The sequence below is a fragment of the Eschrichtius robustus genome, chromosome 10, assembly GCF_028021215.1.
Source record: "Eschrichtius robustus isolate mEscRob2 chromosome 10, mEscRob2.pri, whole genome shotgun sequence".
NCBI lineage: Eukaryota > Metazoa > Chordata > Mammalia > Artiodactyla > Eschrichtiidae > Eschrichtius > Eschrichtius robustus.
The window spans coordinates 47521605-47544601 of record NC_090833.1 but is presented as its reverse complement, the minus strand read 5'-3'; the positions used below and the strand labels follow the sequence as shown (position 1 = coordinate 47544601).

The following is a 22997-nucleotide window of genomic DNA, read 5'->3' as shown; positions in this document are numbered from 1 at the left end:
AAGCAGGGGTCTGAGGTTTCAAGGGGAAATAAAGTAATTCACTGGAAGATAAAAAGTGTTAATATTTGGTAAACAAAAGTTTTCTGAACCATTCATTCAAAGACAATGGGACACAGACAAGTTTGATCAAATGGGCTTTGCTAGGTTCCTCTTGTCTACCTGCCTAATACCTTACTACAGTTATCTGTGGTAATAGCTCCTTTCTCAGACAGGCCTCCTATCTTAAATTCTTTTAGGTGGTAAGGAGGGAGTTCAGAGGTTCTTCCTGAGTCTTTTGGGCCTTGATTAGTTTTTAACTCAAAATAATCTACATGCCACAGTGGCACATCTTGGGGGCGGCCTGCCTTTAGCCCCATAAGATCTCAAGAGACAGCATCATAGGACATAAGGTCCCTTACAGATATCACCTAAATCTAGTTCTTTAATTTTTTAGTTAAAAAAAGTTAAGGAACCTGAAGTTCCTTTTGCCTTCAGTCTTCTCTGATCTGGCTCCGAGAGATGAGAACATCTTAAGTAACCAAGCAAGACCAATGGCAAACTGGTTACCTGTTCTCTGTAGGATACATTTAATGCATTTCTTTCCTGCTCTCTTTTATTTGATACTTTCTCAGTGTTCTAGTCCTTCCTTTTTGGAGGAACCATCTATTATTTGAAGAACAAAAAGAACCTAATTTCCACCTTACCAAAATGGATTTAAAAGCCCTTTTGTTCCAAGTTTCTTAATTTAAAATCAGGAACAAAACAGTATATCTTACTTTGTCATTAAGCGGTTGCAATTTAGGAATAAAACACTTTCTAAATCTTCCAGCTGGGTTAAAATTGGGAGCTCCCCTCCCCGCATCCAAACTTCATTACATACTGCACTAAAATCCTCCCTCTTAAGAGCTATCTTAAAACAAAGGGCGTGTCGGGGAAAGGCAACACATGGATCCTATATCATTTTGTAGGGTGGAAGCGTTTTTTTTTAAGATTTATCTTGTTAGGACTCATTAACTATTTTCATTCCCCCCCCCCTTTTTTTTTTTTTAAACATCTTTATTGAAGTATAATTGCCTTACAATGGTGTGTTAGCTTCTGCTTTATAACAAAGTGAATCAGTTATACATATACATATATCCCCATATCTCTTCCCTCTTGCATCTCCCTCCCTCCCACCCTCCCCATCCCACCCCTCTAGGTGGTCACAAAGCACCGAACTGATCTCCCTGTGCTATGCGGCTGCTTCCCACTAGTTATCTATTTTACATTTGGTAGTGTATATATGTCCATGACACTCTCTTACCCTGTCACATCTCACCCCACCCCCTCCCCATATCCTCAAGTCCATTCTCTAGTAGGTCTGTGTCTTTATTCCCGTCTTGCCACTAGGTTCTTCATGGCCTTTTTTTTTCCCCTTAGATTCCGTATATATGTGTTAGCATACTGTATTTGTTTTTCTCTTTCTGACTTACTTCACTCTGTATGACAGACTCTAACTCCATCCACCTCATTACAAATACCTCCATTTCATTTCTTTTTATGGCTGAGTAATATTCCATTGTATATATGTGCCACATCTTCTTTATCCATTCATCTGTCGATGGACATTTAGGTTGCTTCCTTTTTTTTTTTTTGATGGGCTGTGATATTCAATCCCACACTATTGTAGGGGAGGAAAAAGTTATCCTTGACCTATTTAGGGTCCCTGGCTGGGCCTGAAAACTAAACTGACAAAGCTAAACAGGAGAAAAGCATACAAATTTATATAAGGTTTACATGGCACAGGAGCCTTTATAAGGAAACAAAGACACAAAGAAACAGACCTGAGTATTTTTATGTTAGGTGTGGTGACAAGTGTACAGTCCTGGAGGAACATAAGTTAAGGAGTACAAGGTAAGTATAGTAAACTGGGGGAAACTTAGCAAGGCCTGTTTCTTCTTGGTTCCCTTTGTCTTCAGAGATAAGGATGCTCCTTTCCTCTATGTATAGGGCGGGCGCCTCTCATTTACGAGTTTTATGACCTGTTTCAGGGGAAAAGGGTGGGGGCAAGATCAGAGTGACCTTCCTGCTTCTGCCATTTTCTCAAACTCCTTCGGCATAAAATATTCAGTATTCCAAGGTGGCATATTTTGGGTTCGTGTGTCCTGAAACCCAGAAACACACAACAAAATCAAGTATATACTTACTGGGGGTGTATATATGTGTATAAGTGCGTATACTCAAATCTATCAAAATGACACAAATCTTCTCTTCTGACGCCCATGCCCATTTCTTCAGTGGTCTGGAGTTCCTCAAGGCCAAGGATAGAACTCATTCTGCAGGTGGAACATTCTGTTTTTAGTCCATTGCTGTTTTTTTCTTTTATTTATTTGATTATGCATACTCTACCTCAAGGAGAAAGGGAAATGGCATTGCTGTTCTTGGAAGTGGTAACTTGCTCATGGGTTATTTCCCATAGTATATGGTCATCACCAGTTGGTCAGAAATGATTTTTGTTTTAGGTGAGGGGTTGGGATGGTGTTATGTTGTGTCTTATGGAGACTTATGTTGTGTCTCCAAAACACTTTATGCTGTCTCAGGTTTGTGGTGCCCTGGAGAAAGGAGAGTGTGGGAGCCAGGACTCACTTGTTTTGCTTGCATGTGGATTCTTATAGGCTCTTTCTTGACGACTGCAGGACTGCCTAGCTCTGTTATTTTCAAACTGTTTCCTGCAGAAGAACTCATCCTGGAAGCTGACAAAGGGGATAGAATGGGGACAGGGTCCCAGAGTCCTAACCCTGCTTCATCCTGCATAGCAACTTGTTTATGCTGTTTACATATTGAATTTCTATGATTTTTTAAATAAGAATAACACATCTAAAGCTAGAAGAATTTGGAAAATCTCTCATCTAGCCCAACCCTTTTATTTGAGAGATGAGAAAATGGAGGCCCAAAGAAAACAATGGACTCAACCCTAAGACACATAACTAGGGTCAGAACTTGGGCTAAAATTCAGCTTTTTAATTCAAATTTCAGCTTTCTATGAGGGAACCATGCTCTGTCCTTTTGATGGCCAATGAACTCTTCTTAAATGGCCAACACCAGAAGAAGCAGGTGACCATGAATAGCTAGGCTCTTGACTCTCTTCAAGGAGTACTTTTTATTTTTACTTATTCTTGCTATAGTTTGGAATTTGAAAAGACTTTGTCAGAAAAACATTACATGGGTTAGGGTTAGGATATTACATGTTCATATAATTACATTTTCATAGTTTCTTTGTCATATATATCTTATAAGAATTGTTTCAAATAAAATACACAAGAATCTTCATTTTTTTTACATAGGCAAGTAGAAACCATCCATATCATTTGGGGGTAGGAAGTATAATTTCTCATGGTATTTTACATTAAAAAATTGAAAATATTTCTTTTCTTTTAGAGCCATATAAGTGAAAATCGTGATGAAGTTAAAGCTGTGAAAAACTTATACCCTGGTTATAAAAACTACACAGATGTGTATGATAAAAACAATCTTCTGACAAATAAGGTAAGTTGTACATCATGATATAATCTATATGAAGTAGGGCATATTTATCTAAATTTTAAAATCTCAGTAGTAACCTTCAGACTTCTATAATACACGTGCATTTCCCAAACTAAAGTACAGAGTGTGCATATGCATGTGTGCGTAGAATTAAAAATGGGCCTGAAGTTTCATCCCTAATGAATAAATCATTAAATTTATTGGTAAATAAATCTAAAAGCTTCTTTGAGGTGGGAATGTCATGTGGTCCAAGGACATTTTGTCAGTATCCATTAGAATGTAAATGTGCATTCCTTTGAGTTAGAAAATGTATTTTTGAAGATCCATTCTGTAAGGACTATGAATAGGGATGTTAATTACATATGAAAGTTAAAAAATGGCTATCAGTGGGAAATTGTTTAAATTATAGAACACACATAATTAGAATTTTCTCCAACATTCACAAAGAATGAGGTATACAGACTTACAAGGAAGAGTGTGTATACAGTATTGTTTGATATGTGTGTATACGTGCGGGTGCATGCTCACTTAGCAAACACTGTCTGGAAGACACACATTGAATGTTAAAAGTGATCCTGAGGGAGAAAGCAGAGGACTTTTTACTTTTTATTTTTAAACACTCTAAGATTGCTCTGTAAAAGAAATGAGTATTACTACGTTTATAATTAAACAATTTAAAGTTAATTAAAATTAATATGAGTGGGCTTCCCTGGTGGCGCAGTGGTTGAGAATCTGCCTGCCAATGCAGGGGACACGGGTTCGAGCCCTGGTCTGGGAAGATCCCACATGCCACGGAGCAACTGGGCCCGTGAGCCACAATTACTGAGCCTGCGCGTCTGGAGCCTGTGCTCCGCAACAAGAGAGGCCGTGATGGTGAGAGGCCCGCGCACCGCGATGAAGAGTGGTCCCCACTTGCCACAACTAGAGAAAGCCCTCGCACAGAAACGAAGACCCAACACAGCCATAAATAAATAAATAAATAAATAAAAGAACGTGAATTAAAAAAAAAAAAAAAAAATTAACATGAGTGAGGAGAGACCTGATTACAGCAATATACCCCCTGGCCTTGGCATTTAATGAAATGTATGAACTGCATGGAGAGTTTAACTATTACAGCAAATAAATTCTTAGGGACTCTGTGCTCAGAGATCTGAATGTGACTAATTTGAAAGGTTAATACTCTGCATAGATCTTGTTTATGCTACATCATAATTTTCATCCTCCTCTACATATATTTCTATATAATTAATAAATTAGCCTTCAATTTGCATGTTAATTTTACTTGCATAGAGGTCAACTGGACCAACCCTCATTTATTTTATAGATTAAAAAAAAGAGAAAAAGATCCACAAATGTGTGGCACTTTTGTAATCCAATGTTTTCACAGGCCTTTTCTGAGGTGTAACTTGTACACAGTGATTTTATACATACAGGTAATCATCAGTGTTCTTGTGAAGATGATAACAGATAAGTCAGAGCTTTTATGTGCACCTATAATATCTTGTTGTGAGTGAGGACTGACTTAAGCATTTTTGAGTGGTAGAGTCCACATAGGATGCTCTTCTCTCCAGACAGTGATGGCACATGGCTGCTACCTTTCCGAAGAAGAACTGGATGTATTCAGGGAACGAGGAGCATCCATCTCGCATTGTCCCAATTCTAACTTATCGTAAGTAGGCAATTATTGATTAGTAGATTATGAACGTTTGGGTTGCAAAGTAGCAGCCAAATACCTTTGTTTTCTCAGTCATTCCTCCAGTATCTCTCTTCTGTAGTTATGTTCAATTGGGATGTGAACTACATAGAAGGATACCTACCTATACTGTACTGGGGAGACAGAGAGCACTTAAAAGAGGCTATTTTTTGCAGAGTATGCATTTGAAGAGCACCACATCTCTTAAAATTTCTGAGTTTTCACAAAACAGAACAATAGGAAATAGAGTTCAAAACTGAGAACTTAGAGCTAAGGACCGAAAGAGTGGGTGTGCCAACCAGGTGTTCCAGAGAGAGTGTACTGACCTCTTATTACTTCGTGTTGTACAAACTACTAGAAATGTGCACATTACCAGAAATGGTGCAATGCTACTAGAAGCCAGCACCCTTCAGTAAATGTCATGCTGCTATATCTGACGAGATGCACTTAGGAGGGGCCTTGTCCTACTGTAATTCGCCCAAGCAAAATTTTTATTTATACCTGGTTCTTAACCTTTGAAAGGCTATAGATGCATAAGGGAATCAGATGAAACTTGTGGCCTGTATCTTCAGAAAAAAAAGCCCATAGACATAAAAATGCTGCATCTAATTTCAGGGAATTCATAGATTCCATAATGCCAATCCTTGGACGCCAGGCTAAGAATTCATGCTCCATGATTAGATACAGAAAGGATTTCTCATTTCTTGTGTTAGTTGGCCCAGAACAGAGCTAGAGGCAGGTTGGGGTGGATCATTCATATATTCCTTCAATAAATTTATTAGCTTCTGCTAGATTTTTTTTTTCTTAACATCTTTATTGGAGTATAATTGCTTTACAATGGTGTGTTAGTTTCTGCTTTATAACAAAGTGAATCAGTTATACATATACATATATCCCCATATCTCTTCCCTCTTGCGTCTCCCTCCCTCCCACCCTCCCTATCCCGCCCCTCTAGGTGGTCACAAAGCACCGAGCTGATCTCCCTGTGCTGTGCAGCTGCTTCCCACTAGCTATCTATTTTACATTTGCTAGTGTACATATGTCCACGCCACTCTCTCACCTTGTCCCAGCTTGCCCTTCCCCCTCCCCATATCCTCAAGTCCATTCTCTAGTAGGTCTGTGTCTTTATTCCCGTATTGCCCTTAGGTTCTTCAGGACCTTTTTTTTTTAACTTCTTAGATTCCATATATACGTGTTAGCATACGGTATTTGTTTTTCTCTTTCTGACTTACTTCACTCCGTATGACAGACTCTAGGTCCATCCACCTCACTACAAATAAGTCAATTTCGTTTCTTTTTATGGCTGAGTAATATTCCATTGTATATATGTGCCACATCTTCTTTATCCATTCATCTGTTGATGGACACTTAGGTTGCTTCCATGTCCTGGCTATTGTAAAGAGTGCTGCAATGAGCATTGTGGTACGTGACTCTTTTTGAATTATGGTTTTCTCAGGGTATATGCCCAGTAGTGGGACTGCTTGGTCATATGGTAGTTCTATTTTTAGTTTTTTAAGGAACCTCCATACTGTTCTCCATAGTGGCTGTATCAGTTTACATTCCCACCAACAGTGCAAGAGGGTTCCCTTTTCTCCACACCCTCTCCAGCATTTATTGTTTGTAGATTTTTTGATGATGGCCATTCTGACTGGTGTGAGATGATACCTCTTTGTAGTTTTGATTTGCATTTCTCTAATGATTAATGATGTTGAGCATTCTTTCATGTGTTTGTTGGCAATCTGTATATCTTCTTTGGAGGAATGTCTATTTAGGCCTTCTGCCCATTTTTGTATTGGGTTGTTTGTTTTTTTTTTGATATTGAGCTGCATGAGCTGCTTGTAAATTTTGGAGATTAATCTTTTGTCAGTCGCTTCATTTGCAAATATTTTCTCCCATTCTGAGGGTTGTCTTTTTGTCTTGTTTATGGTTTCCTTTGCTGTGCAGAAGCTTTTAAGTTTCATTAGGTCCCATTTGTTTCTTTTTGTTTTTATTTTCATTTCTCTAGGAGGTGGGTCAAAAAGGATCTTGCTGTGATTCATGTCATAGAGTGTTCTGCCTATGTTTTCCTCTAAGAGTTCAATAGTGTCTGGCCTTACATTTAGGTCTTTATTTTGAGTTTATTTTTGTGTATGGTGTTAGGGAGTGGTCCAATTTCATTCTTTTACATGTAGCTATCCAGTTTTCCCAGCACCACTTATTGAAGAGGCTGTGTTTTCTCCACATATATTCTTGTCTCCTTTATCAAAGATAAGGTGACCATATGTGCGTGGGTTTATCTCTGGGCTTTCTATCCTGTTCCATTGATCTATATTTCTGTTTTTGTGCCAGTACCATGCAGTCTTGATTACTGTAGCTTTGTGGTACAGTCTGAAGTCAGGGAGCCTAATTCCTCCAGCTCCGTTTTTCTTTCTCAAGATTGCTTTGGCTATTCGGGGTCTTTTGTGTTTCCACACAGATTGTGAAATTTTTTGTTCTAGTTCTGTGAAAAATGCCAGTGGTAGTTTGATAGGGATTGCATTGAATCTGTAGATTGCTTTGGGTACTATAGTCATTTTCACAATGTCGATTCTTCCAATCCAAGAACATGGTAGATCTCTCCATCTATTTGTATCATCTTTAATTCTTTCATCAGTGTCTTATAATTTTCTGCATACCAGGTCTTTTGTCTCCTTAGGTAGGTTTATTCCCAGGTATTTTATTCTTGTTGTTGCAATGGTAAATGGGAGTGTTTCCTTAATTTCACTTTCAGATTTTTCATCATTAGTGTATAGGAATGCAAGAGATTTCTGTGCATTAATTTTGTATCCTGCTACTTTACCAAATTCATTGATTAGCTCTAGTGGTTTTCTGGTAGCATCTTTAGGATTCTCTTTGTATAGTATCATGTCATCTGCAAACAGTGACAGCTTTACTTCTTTTCCAATTTGGATTCCTTTTAATTTCTTTTTCTTCTCTGATTGCTGTGGCTAAAACTTCCAAAACTATGTTGAATAATAGTGGTGAGAGTGGGCAGCCTTGTCTTGTTCCTGATCTTAGTGGAAATGGTTTCAGTTTTTCACCATTGAGCACGATGTTGGCTGTGGGTTTGTCATATATGGCCTTTATTATGTTGAGGAAAGTTCCCTCTATGCCTACTTTCTGCATGGCTTTTATCATAAATGGGTGTTGAATTTTGTCAGAAGCTTTCTCTGCATCTATTGAGATGATCATATGGTTTTTATCCTTCAGTTTGTTAATATGGCGTATCACATTGATTGATTTGCGTATATTGAAGAATCCTTGCATTCCTGGGATAAACCCCACTTGATCATGGTGTATGATCCTTTTAATGTGCTGTTGGATTCTCTTTGCCAGTATTTTGTTAAGGATTTTTGCATCTATGTTCATCAGTGATATTGGTCTGTAGTTTTTAGATTTTCATTTTTTGAGTTTTACTTTATATCCTTACTTGTTTTAGAGTTCTTGCAGAAGCAGAATATGATGTGAGGATTTATGTACAAGTAATTTATTTGGGAGGTGATCTCAGGAAGCACCTTTATGGGGTGAGACAGAGAAGGGAAGGAAGACAGTAAAGAGCACGTCACCAAGCTAGTTACCACCATGGGTTCCTGGAATTTAATCCTTCTGGAAAACTCAGGGAGCCAGTGTACAAAGCAGACCTCAAAGACAACCTGCCCAAGGGTAGGGGAGCCAGAGTAATTATACCTAAACTTATCAGTTATTGGTGGAGGGCTGCTGGGTGGGTGCGAAGGGGCATGAAGTCCCTGAAACTTTGGACCTTCCCCAAACAAGTGCAGAGCGGGCTCTACCCAAGTGAAAGAGCCTCCAGGCAAAGAGTAGGAGGTGCCAGCAGTCAGAAGTCTAGGAACTTTGCAAATGAAAAAGTTCTACATCAGTGGCAGTATGGGAAAGGCACGAGAGCCACAGCAATGTATTTCTGGAGTGTTTTGAGAGGTTCCAGAGGCTTTTAGTTTTCAGACATAAAGCGGCCATACATAACAGGGAATCTTGCCTATGTACAGCTTAGTGACCGTAATTATGGTCTAGTGACCAGTTAGGGGAAGGGTTTAACATCCTGTGGGTTTAGTTACACAACATCTAAATTAAAACATGACCCAGTTTTGCAAACTGAGGTTTGAAGTTAAATTTCTTTATGGCTAATATTTTGGTTTGAATGGTCACTGTTATTCTTTCTCCAACCACTTTGAGAGATTTATTGCATGTGCACTGGCAGTTTGAAAATGATAATTATGTGGATTTTCAAGCAGACTACTTTGACCTTTGCATCTTCTCAGACTTCTAAGGATTGCTTTAGTTTTTCTTTGTCTCTTTAGAAAGGCGGCACATCTACTGAGACAGGGTCACGAGCTCCGGAATTCAGTCCAGGAACCATCTCTCCTAGTTACTGCTGTCCTCAGAAGTAGCATTTGAACCACCAGGCCCTGACTTAAAACCTGCACCCCCTCTTCCAGCTATACCCCTCTTTCTTTGATCTTGCAAGTCGCTACTCATTCAGAGCAACAAATGATCCCAGGAAGAGAGGAAAGGCAACGCTTTACAATTTCTACTTCCTAGCATAGAAGGATGGGTTGGTTAAAAAAAAAATTAAAAAAAAAATTAAAGACCTATAGTTGATAACACCATATTGTATAACTGAAATTTGCTAAGAGAGTAGAACTTGTATGTTCTCACAAATAAAAAAGGTAAATATGTGAGGTGATAGATGTGTTGGTCGACTCAGCGGGGGGAAATCCTCTCGCACTGTATACATATATCAAATCATCATGTTGTACACTTTAAATATCTTACAATTTTGTCATTTGTATCTTATGCTGAAAAAATACTAAAAATTGCAAAAATTTTTGAACTAGTTGCAAGATTTAATTTCTTCATTTATTTTTCCTTACAAATGATCCCCTGCTCTCCCTTCTAATTCTTGCTGCTTTGCGCCCTCCTGATACTAACCTCTGCTCAATGGTTCACACTCCTTCATGATCCTTTTTTACTCCAGGACTCGATGGTCTGATTTGACTAATGTGTTTGTGTCAGCATTAGAGCTGAGATGGGAATCATAATTTTCAGTGATATCACCATCATTTTTGTTAGTGCCCTTCTCTTGTTGGACCCACGTGGGTCTCCTTATTCTGACTATCTCCTCTCTCTGCAGGCTCAGCAGCGGCCTTCTCGATGTGCCAGAGGTCCTGAAACATGGAGTGAAGATAGGGCTGGGTACAGGTTAGTAGTTTCCCATGAAGAACCATGGCAAAGTGGTTAAGTGCATAACTTTCAAATGTGACTAATTTTCAAGTAAGAGTTCTATGTTTTAAAAGACTTATTTTCTGGTAGTCATATCTAGAGCTAATAAAATAGTGAGGTTGGAAGCAGTAAGAAAGTGTATGCGAAGGGAAAAGTTTTGATGACATTAACCTCTTGAAAGCCATTAACCATGTTTACTATTCAGACACGGGGCTATAAAGGATAAGTCCTTCTCAAGTGTTTTAGAGATTCTTTTTGAAAAGTCCTTGTTTTTTTTTGTTTGTTTGTTTTGTCCTTCCTGCTAAATGTCAATGGTTTGGATTTGTATGTTTTTGGTTTTCAATAACTGTGTCATCACAAATACTGTCTCAAAAGAAAATTATTCAACTTTGCCAGTAGTGAGCACAAATTCAGTCTATGCCATAACGGAGAACTCTAAGATATGTTAAAAAGCATGCTTTGCTTTTAAGCAGTTTTTAACAAAATGAGATTCTAATTCCCACAGGCAGTCTGATGTTTGCTAGGCTGAAGGACTGTCTAGGTGGCTGATGAATTAGTGATGTCTCCTTTTTTTTCACAGTACATTTGAATTGTTTTTCTTGAGTGTGTACAGTGCTGCTCACTTTGGAAGTGTCAGTCAGGCCCAAATGTTTAGGCATCCGCTGTGAACCTTTTTTTTAAATCACTGTGTGTGAATGAACTAAAAAAAAAAATTTTTTAAATGGCTGTGGGGCACAAGGTCTTATTTTTCATTCTTGATGCGTTTGTCTTCCTGATATGTAAGAGCACCAGAATGTTTGCATATTGACAATAATGGTTTTTTATCGTTTTCTTCAATAACTCGTCTCAGTTAATTTTTATACCAAGCAATATTGGTAAGACATACAATAATACAAAATGATTTATCTATAATTGTAAAGAGGTGTGCTAGATTAGAAGCTTTTCTTAATTTTACATGAATCAAAGCAATTAAAGTTCTTAAAATTTTGAATTTAAGCCTTGAATCATTGAGATTGTGTAGTACCTGGATATAGTCTCAGGTATATGGCAGGAAACCAGTTATTTTTAACTTCACAGAAAAGCTTTAATGAATAAGAAAAAAGTGGCCAAGAGTTTTTGTCAATGAATGGAAAATTTGGTAGAAATGCAAAAACAGATGTACTGCTTTCAAATTTTCTAGGATTTTGGTCTCCATGATTTAAGTTCATCACATGATTTCCAGTTCGTGATTTTGGGTTGTATAGTGATGGTCTAAAGGTAAAGCTATGTCACTTATTAGCTGTAAGACCTTGAGCAAATTACCTTAATTTTCTAAGGCTTCGTTTCCTAATTTCTATAACAAGAACAACAATAATTATAATAATGTCTATGTTACAACCTTGTTTTGAGGCTTAAATGAAAAAAAAATGTATGTGAGGTGGTTAGCACATACCTGGCATGTTGCAGTAGTTAATAAAGATAGATAGGCTTAAAAGGGAAAAAGTAACGTTGGTTTCCTGATTAAAGGTTTGATTAAATATGATATATTATCACATCAACTTGGAGAATGTTGTTGCATTTTACATAGTCTCTATTGTAACAGCCATCCTATGCACCAGTATTACCTAAACATGACCTTTATGTATAAACTTGTCCTTCTGCTTTGGACTTCAGTAGATTATTTAACTTATACTGTGGACAGAGAGCAGGTCCAAGAATGGATTATTCACCATGTCTATAAGAAGTAGAGGCAGATCTGGACTTTCTCAAATATTAAATAGGAGAAACCCTCATGAAGCTTCACAAAAATATTGCAAAACAAGAGAAAGCAGTATCAAAAAGAATAAGAAGATGAACATACCTCTGAAAAGCATCTACTTCAGGATCCAGAATAAGAGTTCAGAAAATTGCTATCATCCTTAGAGTACAAGAAGACATGGCAGTATGAAAAGACCGTGAGTTCTGATGGAAAAGGAAAATCTGAAAATGAAAGAAGAAAACTGAAAAAGAAAAGAAAAAAAGAATAAGAAGCATGTAGACCCCTCATACGCTACTGCAGGGAGATTAAATGGTACAACCAATGTAGAGAACTGTTTGACAGTTTCTTATAAAGTTAAATATATATCAGTAATTCCATTTTGGGTATTTACCCTAGAGAAATGGACACACATATTTGCACAAATAGTTGTACAAGAATATTTATAATATCTTTATTCATAATAGCCCCAAACTGGAAATAGTCCAAACACCTTCCAACAGGAGGACAGATAGGCAAATGTGGCATATTTATACAATTAAATATTATTCAGCATTCTAAAAACAGAACAAAACATTGAAATATGCAGAATATGGATAAATCTCAAATATATTTTGTTAAAAATGCTGGAGAGGGTGTGAAGAAAAGGGAATGCTCCTACACTATTGGTGGGAATGTAAATTAGTGCAGCCACTATGGAAAACTGGAGCTTCCTCAACTAAAAACAGAGTTGCCATATAATCCAGCAATCCTACTCCTAGGCATATATTTGGACAAAACTATAATTCAAAAAGATACATGCACCCCTATGTTCACAGCAGCATTATTTACAGTAGCCAAGACATGGAAGCAACCTAAATGTCCATCAACAGAGGAATGGAAAAAGAAGATGTGGTGTAGAAGATTTAGATGCCTAGAGGAGACAAGATGGCAGAATGGAAAGACTTGAGCTCACCTCCTCTCACGAAAACACCAAAATCACAACTGATTGCTGAACAACCATCGACAAAAAGACTTGAACCTACCAAAAAAGATATTCTACATCCAAAGACAAAGAAGGAGCCACAACAAGATGGCAGGACGGGTGCTTTCACCATATAATAAAATCTCATACTTGCCAGGTAGGTGACCTGCAAACTGGAAAATAATTATATCGCAGGGGTTCTCCCACAGGAGTGATAGTTCTGAGCCCCATGTCATGCTCCCCAGCCTGGGGGTCTGGCATCAGAAGGAGGAGCCCCCAGAGCATTTGGCTTTGAAGGCCAGTGGGGCTTGAATGCAGGAGCTCCACAGGACAAGGGGAAACAGACACTCCACTCTTGAGGAAGCACACAAGGTTTCACAGGAACTGGAACCGAGAGCAAAGCAGTGACTCCATAAGAGGCTGGGCCAGACCTATCTTCAAGTCTTGGAGGGTCTTCTGGGGAGGTAGGGGTTGGCTGTGGCTCACTCTGGGGGCAAGGACATTGGTGGCGGATGCCCCAGGGAATACTCATAGGCATTAACTCTCCTGGAGATAGATAGCTGTTTTGGCACTGAGAACTGGCCTCACCCAACAGGTTGCAGGCTTCAGTGCTGGGATGCCTCAGGCCAAACAACAAACAGGGTGGGAACACAGCCCCACCCATCAGCAGACAGGCTGCCTAAAGTCATCCTGAGCCAAAAGCTGCCTATAAACACACCCCTTGACATAGCCCTGCCCACCTGAGGGACAAGACCCAGCTCCACCCACCAGTGGGCAGGCACCAGTTCCTCCCACCAGGAAGCCAGCACAAGCCCCCAGACCAGTCTCACCCACCACAGGGCACACACCAGAACCAAGAAGAATTACAATCCTGCAGCCTGAGGAATGGAGATGGCAAACACAGAAAGTTAGACAAAATGAGACAGCAGAAAGAAGGAACAAGATAAAAACCCAGAAGAACTAAGTGAAGTTGAGATAGGCAATCTACATGAAAAAGAATTCATAGTAATGATAGTAAATGTGATTCAAGATCTTGGAAAAAGAATGGAGGCACAGACTCAGAGGATACAAGAAATGTTTAATAGAGAGCTAGAATCTTTAGAACAAACAGAGATGAACAATAAAATCACTGAAATGAAAAACATACTAGAAGGAATCAATAGCAGAATAAATTAGGCAGAAAAACGAATAAGTAAGCTGGAAGACAGATTGGTGGAAACCACTGCTGCAGAACAAAGAAAGAAGAATGAAAAGAAATGAGGACAGTCAAAAAGACCTCTGGGACAACATTAAACACACCAACATTTGCATTATAGGGGCCCCAGAAGGAGAAGAGAGAGAGAAAGGGCCTGAGAAAATACGTGAAGAGATAATAGTCGAAAATGTCCCTAACATGGGAAGGAAACACTCACTCAAGTACAGGAAGCACAGAGTCCCATACAGGATAAACCCAAGGAGGAACACACCTAGACACATATCAATCAAACTGACAAAAATTAAAGACAAGGAGAAAACATTAAAAGCAACAAGGGAAAAGCAATAAGTAACCTTATGGGAGTTCCCTTGTATGTTGTCAGCTGATTTTTCAGCAAAAACTGTGCAGGCCAGAAGGGAGTGACATGATATATTTAAAGTGATGAAAGGGAAAAACCTATAACCAAGAATACTCTACCTAGCATGGCTCTCATTCAAATTTGACAGAGAAATCAAAAGCTTTACAGACAAGCAAAAGCTAACAGAATTCAGGACCACCAAACCAGCTTTACAGCAAATGCTAAAGGAACTTTTCTAGGCAGAAAAGAAAAGGCCACAATGAGAAACAAGAAAATTACGAAATGGGAAATCTCACCGGTAAAGGCAAACATACAGTAAACATAGGAAATCATCCACACACAAATATATCAAAACCAGCAAACATGAGAAGAGGAGAGGACAAATGCAGGATATTGGAAATGCATTTGAAATTAAGAGACCAACAGCTTAAAACAAACTTGCATATGTATACAGACTAATCTATCAAAACCTCATGGTAACTGCAAACCAAAAATCTACAATAGATACACACACACACAAAAGAAAAGAGAATTCAAACACAACATTAAAGTTAGACATCAAATCACAAAACAAAAGAGGAAGGGAAGAAAAAAGACCTTCAAAAACAAACCCCAAACAATTAACAATGGCAATAAGAACATACATATCGATAATTACCTTAAATGTAAACGGATTAAATGCTCCAACCAAAAGACATAGACTGGCAGAATAGATACAAAAATAAGACCCATATATATGCTATCTACAAGCAACCCATTTCAGATCTAGGGACACATACAGACTGAAAATGAGGGGATGGAAAAAGGTATCCCATGCAAATGGAAATCAAAAGAAAGCTGGAAGAGCAATACTCAGACAAAATAGACTTTAAAATAAAAACTGTTACAAGAGACAAAGAAGGACACTAAATAATGATAAAGGGATCAATCCAAGAAGATATAACAATTGTAAATATATATGCATCCAACATAGGAGCACCTCAATACATAAGGTAAATGCTAACAGCCATAAAAGGAGAAATTGACAGCAACAGGGTAATAATGGGGGCCTTTAACACCCCACTTTCATCAATGGACAGATCATCCAGAAATAAAATCAATAAGGAAATACAGGCCTTAAATAACACATAAGAGCAGATGGACTTAATTGATATTTATAAAGCATTCCATCCAAAGGCAGCAGAAAAAACACATTCTTCTGACGTGCACATGCAACATTCTCCAGGATAGAACACATGCTGGGCCACAATGCAAACCTCAGTAAACTTAAGAAAACTGAAATCATACCAAGCATTTTCTCCAACCACAACACTATGAGATTAGAAATCAACTACAAGAAAAAAAATGGAAAAAACACAAACACGTGGAGGCTAAACTATATGTTACTAAACAACCAATGGATCACTGAAGAAATCAAAGAGGAAATCAAAAAATACCTAGAGACAAATGAAAATGAAAACACAACAATCCAAAACCTATGGGACACAGCAAAAGCAGTTCTAAGAGGAAAGTTTATAGCAATACAGTCTTATATCAGGAAACAAGAAAAATCTCAAATAAACAATCCAAACTTATACCTAAAGAACCGAGAGAGAGAAAAACAAACAAAATCCAAAGTTAGTAGAAGGAAAGAAGTCATAAAGATCAGAGCAGAAATAAATGAAAGAGAAATGAAAAAAAGAAAAGATCAGTGAACCTAAAAGCTGGTTCCTTGGGGAAAATAAACAAAAGTGATAAACCTTTAGCCAGACTCATCAAGAAAAAAAGGGAGAGGGCTCAAATCAATAAAATTAGAAATGAAAAAGGTGAAGTTACAATTGACACTGCAGAAATACAAAGGATCATAAGAGATTACTACAAGCAACTATATGCCAATGAAATGGAAACCCAGAAGAAATGGACTAATTCTTAGAAAGGTACAATCTTCCAAGACTGAACCAGAAAGAAATAGAAAATAAGAAGAGACCAATCACAAGTACTGAAATTGAAACTGTGATGAAAAAGCTTCCAACAAACAAAAGTCCAGGACTAGATGGCTTCCAGGCGAATTCTGTCAAACATTTAGAGAAGAGTTAATAACTATCCTTTTGCAGAGGAAGGAACACTCCCAAACTCATTCTAGGAAGCCACCATCACCCTGATACAAAAACCAGCCAACGATACCATGAGAAAAGTGAATTACAGGCCAATATCACTGATGAACATAGACTCAAAAATCCTCAACCAAATACTAGCAAACCAAATCCAACAATACATTAAAGGATGATACACCATGATCAACTAGGATTTATCCCAGGGGTGCAAGGACTTTTCAATATCCACAGATCAATCACTGTGATACACCCCATTAACACTGAAGAATAAAAACCATATGATCATCTCAATAGATGCGGAAAAAGCTTTTGACCAAATTCAACACCCATCTATGATAAGAACTCTCCAGAAAGTGGGCATAGAGGGAACCTACCTCAACATAATAAAGGCCATATATGACAAACCCACAGCTAACATCATACTCAATGGGGAAAAGCTGAAACCATTTCCTCTGTGATCAGGAACAAGACAAGGATGTCTGCAATCACCACTTTTATTCAACATAGTTTTAGAAGTCCTAGCCATGGCAATCAGAGAAGAAGAAGAATAAAAGGTATCCAAATTGGAAAAGAAAACTGTCATTGTTTGCATATGACATGATACTATACATAGTAAATCCTAAAGATGCCACAGAAAAGTACTAGAGCTCATCAATGAATTCAGTAAGGTTGCAGGATACAAAATTAATACACAGAAATCTGTTGCATTTCTATACACTAACAACGAAAGATCAGAAAGAGAAATTATGGAAACAATCCCATTTACCATTGCATAAGAAAGAATAAAATACCTAGGAATAAATGTACCTAAGGAGGTAAAAGACCTGTATTCTGAAAGCTATAAGATGCTGATGAAAGAAATAAAAGATAACACAAACAGACAGAAAGATATTCCATGTTCTTGTATTGGAAGAGTCAATATTGTCAAAATGACTGTACTACCCAAGGCAATCTACAGATTCAATGCAATCCCTATTAAATTACCAATAACATTTTTCACAGAAATAGAACAAAAAATTTTTAAATTTGTGTGGAAACACAAAAGACAACAGAGCCAAAGCAAACCTGAGAAAGAAAAACGGACCTGGAGGAATCAGGCTCCCTGACTTCAGACTATACTACAAAGCTACAGTAATCAAAACAGTATGGTACTGGCACAAAAACAGAAATATAGATCAATGGAACAGGATAGAAAGCCCAGAAATAAACCCATGCACCTATGGTAAATTAGTCTACTACAAAGGAGGCAAGAATATAGAATGGAGAAAAGACAGTCTCCTCAATAAGTGTTGCTGGGAAAACTGGACAGCTACACATAAAAGAATCAAATTAGAACATTCTCTAACTCCATACACAAAAATAAACTCAAAATGGATTAAAGACCTCAATGTAAGACCAGATACTATAAAATTCTTAGAGGAAAAACACAGGCAGAACACTCTTTGACATAAATTGCAGCAAGATCTTTTTGGATCCACCTCCTAGAGTAACGAAAATAAAACAAAAATAAACAAATGGGACCTAATGAAACTTAAAAGCTTTTGCACAGCAAAGGAAACCATAAACAAAATGAAAAGACAACCCATAGAATGGGAGAAAAATATTTGCAAATGAATCTCCAAAATAAACAAACAGCTCATGCAGCTCAATATCAAAAAAAACCCCACAACCCAATCAAAAAATGGGCAGGGGCTTCCCTGGTGGCCCAGTGGTTAAGAATCCGCCTGCCAATGCAGGGTACATGGGTTCGAGCCCTGGTCCGGGAAGATCCCACATGCCACAGAGCAACTAAGCCCATGCGCCACAACTACTGAGCCTGTGCTCTAGAGCCTGCGAGCTACAACTACTGAGCCCACGTGCTGCAACTACTGAAGCCCACACGCCTAGGGCCCGTGCTCCACAACAAGAGAAGCCACCACGATGAGAAACCCGCGCACCACAATGAAGAGTAGCCCACGCGCAGCAACAAAGACCCAATGCAGCCAAAAAAAAAAAAAAAAAAAAAAAAAAAAAGGGCAGAAGATCTAAATAGACATTTCTCCAGAGAAAACATACAGAGGGAATTCCCTGGCAGTCCAGTGGTTAGGACTGAGCGCTTTCACTGCCATGGCCCAGGTTCAATCCCTGGTCAGGGAACCTGCAAGCTGCGTGGTACAGCTTAAAAAAAAAAAAAAGAAGACATACAGAAGACCAAAAAGCACATGAAAAGATGCTCAACATCACTAGTTATTAGGGAAATTCAAATCAAAACTACAATGAGGTATCACTTTACATCAGTCAGAATGGCCATCATCAAAAAGTCTACAAACAATAAATGCTGCAGAGGGTGTGGAGAAAAGGGAACCCTCTTATACTGTTGGTGGGAATGTAAACTAGTACAACCATTGTGGAGAAGAGTATGGAGGATCCTTAAAAAACTAAAAATAGAACTACCATATGATCCAGGGATCCTACTCCTGGGCATGTATCCACAGAATAACATACTTTGAAAAGATACATGCACCCCAATGTTCATTGTAGCACTATATACAATAGCAAAGACTTGGAAGCAACCTAAATGTCCACTGACAGAGGAATGGATAAAGAAGATGTGGTGTATATATATATACGAGGGAATATCATTCAGCCATTAAAACGAGTGAAATACTGCCATTGGCAGCAACATGGATGGACCTAGAGATTATCACACTAAGTGAAGTAAGTCAGACAGAGAAAAATATCATATGATATCATTTATATGTGGAATCTAAAAAATGATACAAATGAACTTATTTACAAAACAGAAATATACTCACAGACATAGAAACCAAACTTATGGTTACCAAAGGGGATGGGGGAGGCAGAAGTTAGGAATTTGGGATTAACAGATACACATTACTATATATAAAATAAACAAACAAGGATCTACTGTATAGCACAGGGAACTATATTCAACATCTTGTAATAATATATTCAATATCTTCTAATAACCTCCAATGGAAAAGAATCTGAAAAAGAATTTTTTATATATATATATATAACATTTTAATAAAGTTTTTTATATATAATTTATCACTTTGCTTTATACCTGAAACATGTAAATCAACTATACTTCAATAAAAAAAAATCCTTAAGCATTCCCTCCCATTAGCAACAGTGTCAAGTCTAAATTCCTTAGGGAAGTAAAGATATCAGGCACCACCTGGTCCCTCCTGTCCTTCCCACTCATCTCTTCCTGTATCTACAGAACAGAAACAGACTCACAGACATAGAGAACAGACTTATGGTTGCCAAGGGGGAGGAAGTTTGGGGGAGGGATGGATTGAGAGTTTGGGATTAGCAGATGCAAACTATTATATATAGGATGAATAAACAGCAAGGTCCTACTGTATAGCACAGGGGACTATGTTCAATATCCTGTGATAAACCATAATGTAAAAGAATATGAAAAAGAAGAAAAAGAATATATATATATATATATATATATATATATATATATATAACTAAATTACTTTGCTCTACAGCGGAAACGAACACAACAAATGTAAATCAACTATACTTCTATAAAATAAATTTTAAAAAGGGGTCCAATCAAGACGGCAGAGCAGAAGGACGTGGAGCTCACCTCCTCCCACAAATACAGCAAACAATTCTCACAGAATACCTACTGAACGCTGGCAGAAGACCTCAGATAACAGAAAACTATCTGAGAAATTTCTCCACCTTAACTGGGTAGGATGAAAGAAGAAGGAAAAAAAGGAAGCAGGCTGGGACCTGTGCCCCAGGGAGGGAGGTGAAAAAGAGGAAAGGTTCCTGCACCCCAGGAAGCCCTCTCTCTGGTGGGGAGATCAGTCCTCTCTCTGGTGGGGGACAGAAAGCAAGCTTCAGAGGCTTGGAGGAAAGCACAGCATTCGGTTTGTGGCTGGCAGAACAGAGAGAGAGCTTCCCAGAAGGTCTGTGCCACTGCCCTGCACTCCCCAGCCTGAGATATGTGTCTGCTGTTGCAGGTGGGGGCTGGGTGCTGAAACTTGAGCTTTAGAGGACAGACCTAGGGAGAGACCTGGGGTTGGCTGTGGGGACACAGCCTGAAGGGGCTGGAGTATGGTACGGCCACAACCTGGGATGTACATAGAGAAGCCCAGGCCCACCATAGAAGTGAAGCACCATTAAGAGGGGCGTGAAGGGAGTGGCAGGGCCCACCATAGCAGCCTTTTTCTCCGTGCTCGCTCAGGCGGCACAGCACCGCCTCTGTGAGCTCTGGGAGCACGCAAGCCAGTGGGTTGCCCACACACAGAGGTGGGGCTGAAATCAGAGCTGAGCCCCAGGGGTTGCACAACTTGGGAAGCAGGACTGAAATCTCTCCCTGTGGCTGCACAATACACGGATTTATGCCACTGCCACTGGCTTGGTAAACTCAGTGCCTGTGGGTCATCAGAGTGGATGGCGGGTTCTCCCGTGGCTGGGACAGGTCTGGCCTTAGCAGCTGTGGGCTTTGTGGGCGTGTTCATGTGGAGGCTGGGCCAGGCCAGGGTCTGGGCTGTCTCCACAGCTTCCATGGTGAGCCCAGGTGTGAGACTGCTGCAGTCCTGGTATCTGACTTCAGTGGATCTGCGCCTACAGATCTCTGCTGGTGGCTTTGTGATAACAATGCCTGAGGGACACCAGGGCCAATTGCTGGCATTCCCACGGTGGAGGCAGAGCCAAGGGCAGTGCTAACCTCAGTGTACTTTGTGAGCCTGTACAATGGGTGACAGGTGACACACCAAAGTGCACTCCTAGGTGGACAGCTTCGGTGAAGGAATACTCAGTGGCTCCTCTCCCAGTGGGAGTGCTCCAACCCTGCTTACCTCACACCACAGCTCAGAAATGGATAAGGGGCTTCTACTCCGACAACTAGGGAGAAGACCCTGCCCCCACAAGGCTGTGACAACCACAGAGCAAAGAGGAGGCCCCACTCAACATCCAGTACCAGCTCTGATCACCACAACACCAGTCACACCCCCCATCAAGACGATAATGGCCAGCACACACTGAGGAAAGAGGCAGCAGGCATCCATATTAAAAATAGGACTTGTACCAAAAATATTAAACCTACACAGGCTAATTAGGGATGCTCCCACATAAAAATAGCCCTCCAAGACCACAGTAGATAATTGTTTCTCCTAAACTCAGAGTAAGATAAACATAAGAAAAATGAAGAAGCAGAGGAACCACTCCCAGTTAAAAGATCAAGAGAATTCCCCTGAAAGAACAATTAACCAGACCTCTCCAGCTTAACAGACACTGAATTCAAAAAGGAGAAAATCAAAATCCTGAAGGAGCCAAGAAAAATAAGAAAACTCATTTGTTGAGATGAAAGCTGAGCCAAAGGCAATGAATAGCAGATTGAATAATGCAGAAAAACGAGTAAGTGATCTGGAAGACAGAATAATGGAAATCACTCAAACAGAACAGCAGACAGAAAGCCAAATGAAAGCAATATAAGAGACCTACGGAATAATATAAAGCATGTCAATCTATGCATAATAGGGATTCCAGAAGAAGAAGAAAGAGAAAAGGGGATCGAAAGTGTATTTGAATAAATTATGGCTAAAAACTTCCCAAACCTAAAGAAGGAAACAGATATGCAGGTACAAGAAGCACAGGGCGTCCCCAACAAGATGAACTCAGACTACACCAAGACATATTATAATTAAAATGGCAAAAGTTAAAGAGGGGGATTCTAAAGGCAGCAAGAGAAAAACAAAGAGTTAATTACAAAGCAACCCCCATAAGTCTATCAGCTGATTTCTCGACAGAAATGTTGCAGGCCAGAAGGGAGTGGCAAGATATATTCAAAGTCCTAAAAGGGAAAAATCTGCAAACTGGGTTACTCTACCCAGCAAGATTATCATTTAGAATAGAAGGAGAGACAAAGAATTTCTCAAGACAAGCAAAAGCTAAAAAAACCCCCACAGCAACACTAAACCTATCCTAAAAGAAATATTGAAAGGTCTTCTCTAAATAGAAAAGAAGCAAGAATCTATAGGAAAGAGAAAATCACAACTGGAAATAAGTCACTTAAATAAGCCAGTATACAGATTAAAAAAAATCAAAAAATGTTTGTGAAAGTGATGATAACCACAATGAACAGTAAAAAGATAAACATGAAGATGTAAAAGAGGACATCAAAATCATAAAATGTGGAGTAGGAGAGTAAGAAAATGTAGATTCTTTTTTTTTT

General features: G+C 38.9%; 1 protein-coding gene across 1 annotated transcript in view; it reads left to right on the top strand.

Moving 5' to 3' along the window:
• GDA (guanine deaminase) overlaps nucleotides 1-22997 on the top strand; it is a 123194-nt gene that overhangs the window by 73087 nt on the left and 27110 nt on the right. Inside the window, exons 8-10 of the mRNA XM_068552823.1 lie at nucleotides 3397-3504; nucleotides 5073-5170; nucleotides 10362-10429. Of these exons, the coding sequence (XP_068408924.1) occupies nucleotides 3397-3504; nucleotides 5073-5170; nucleotides 10362-10429 (274 nt within the window). The remainder of the gene's footprint in view (nucleotides 1-3396; nucleotides 3505-5072; nucleotides 5171-10361; nucleotides 10430-22997) is intronic.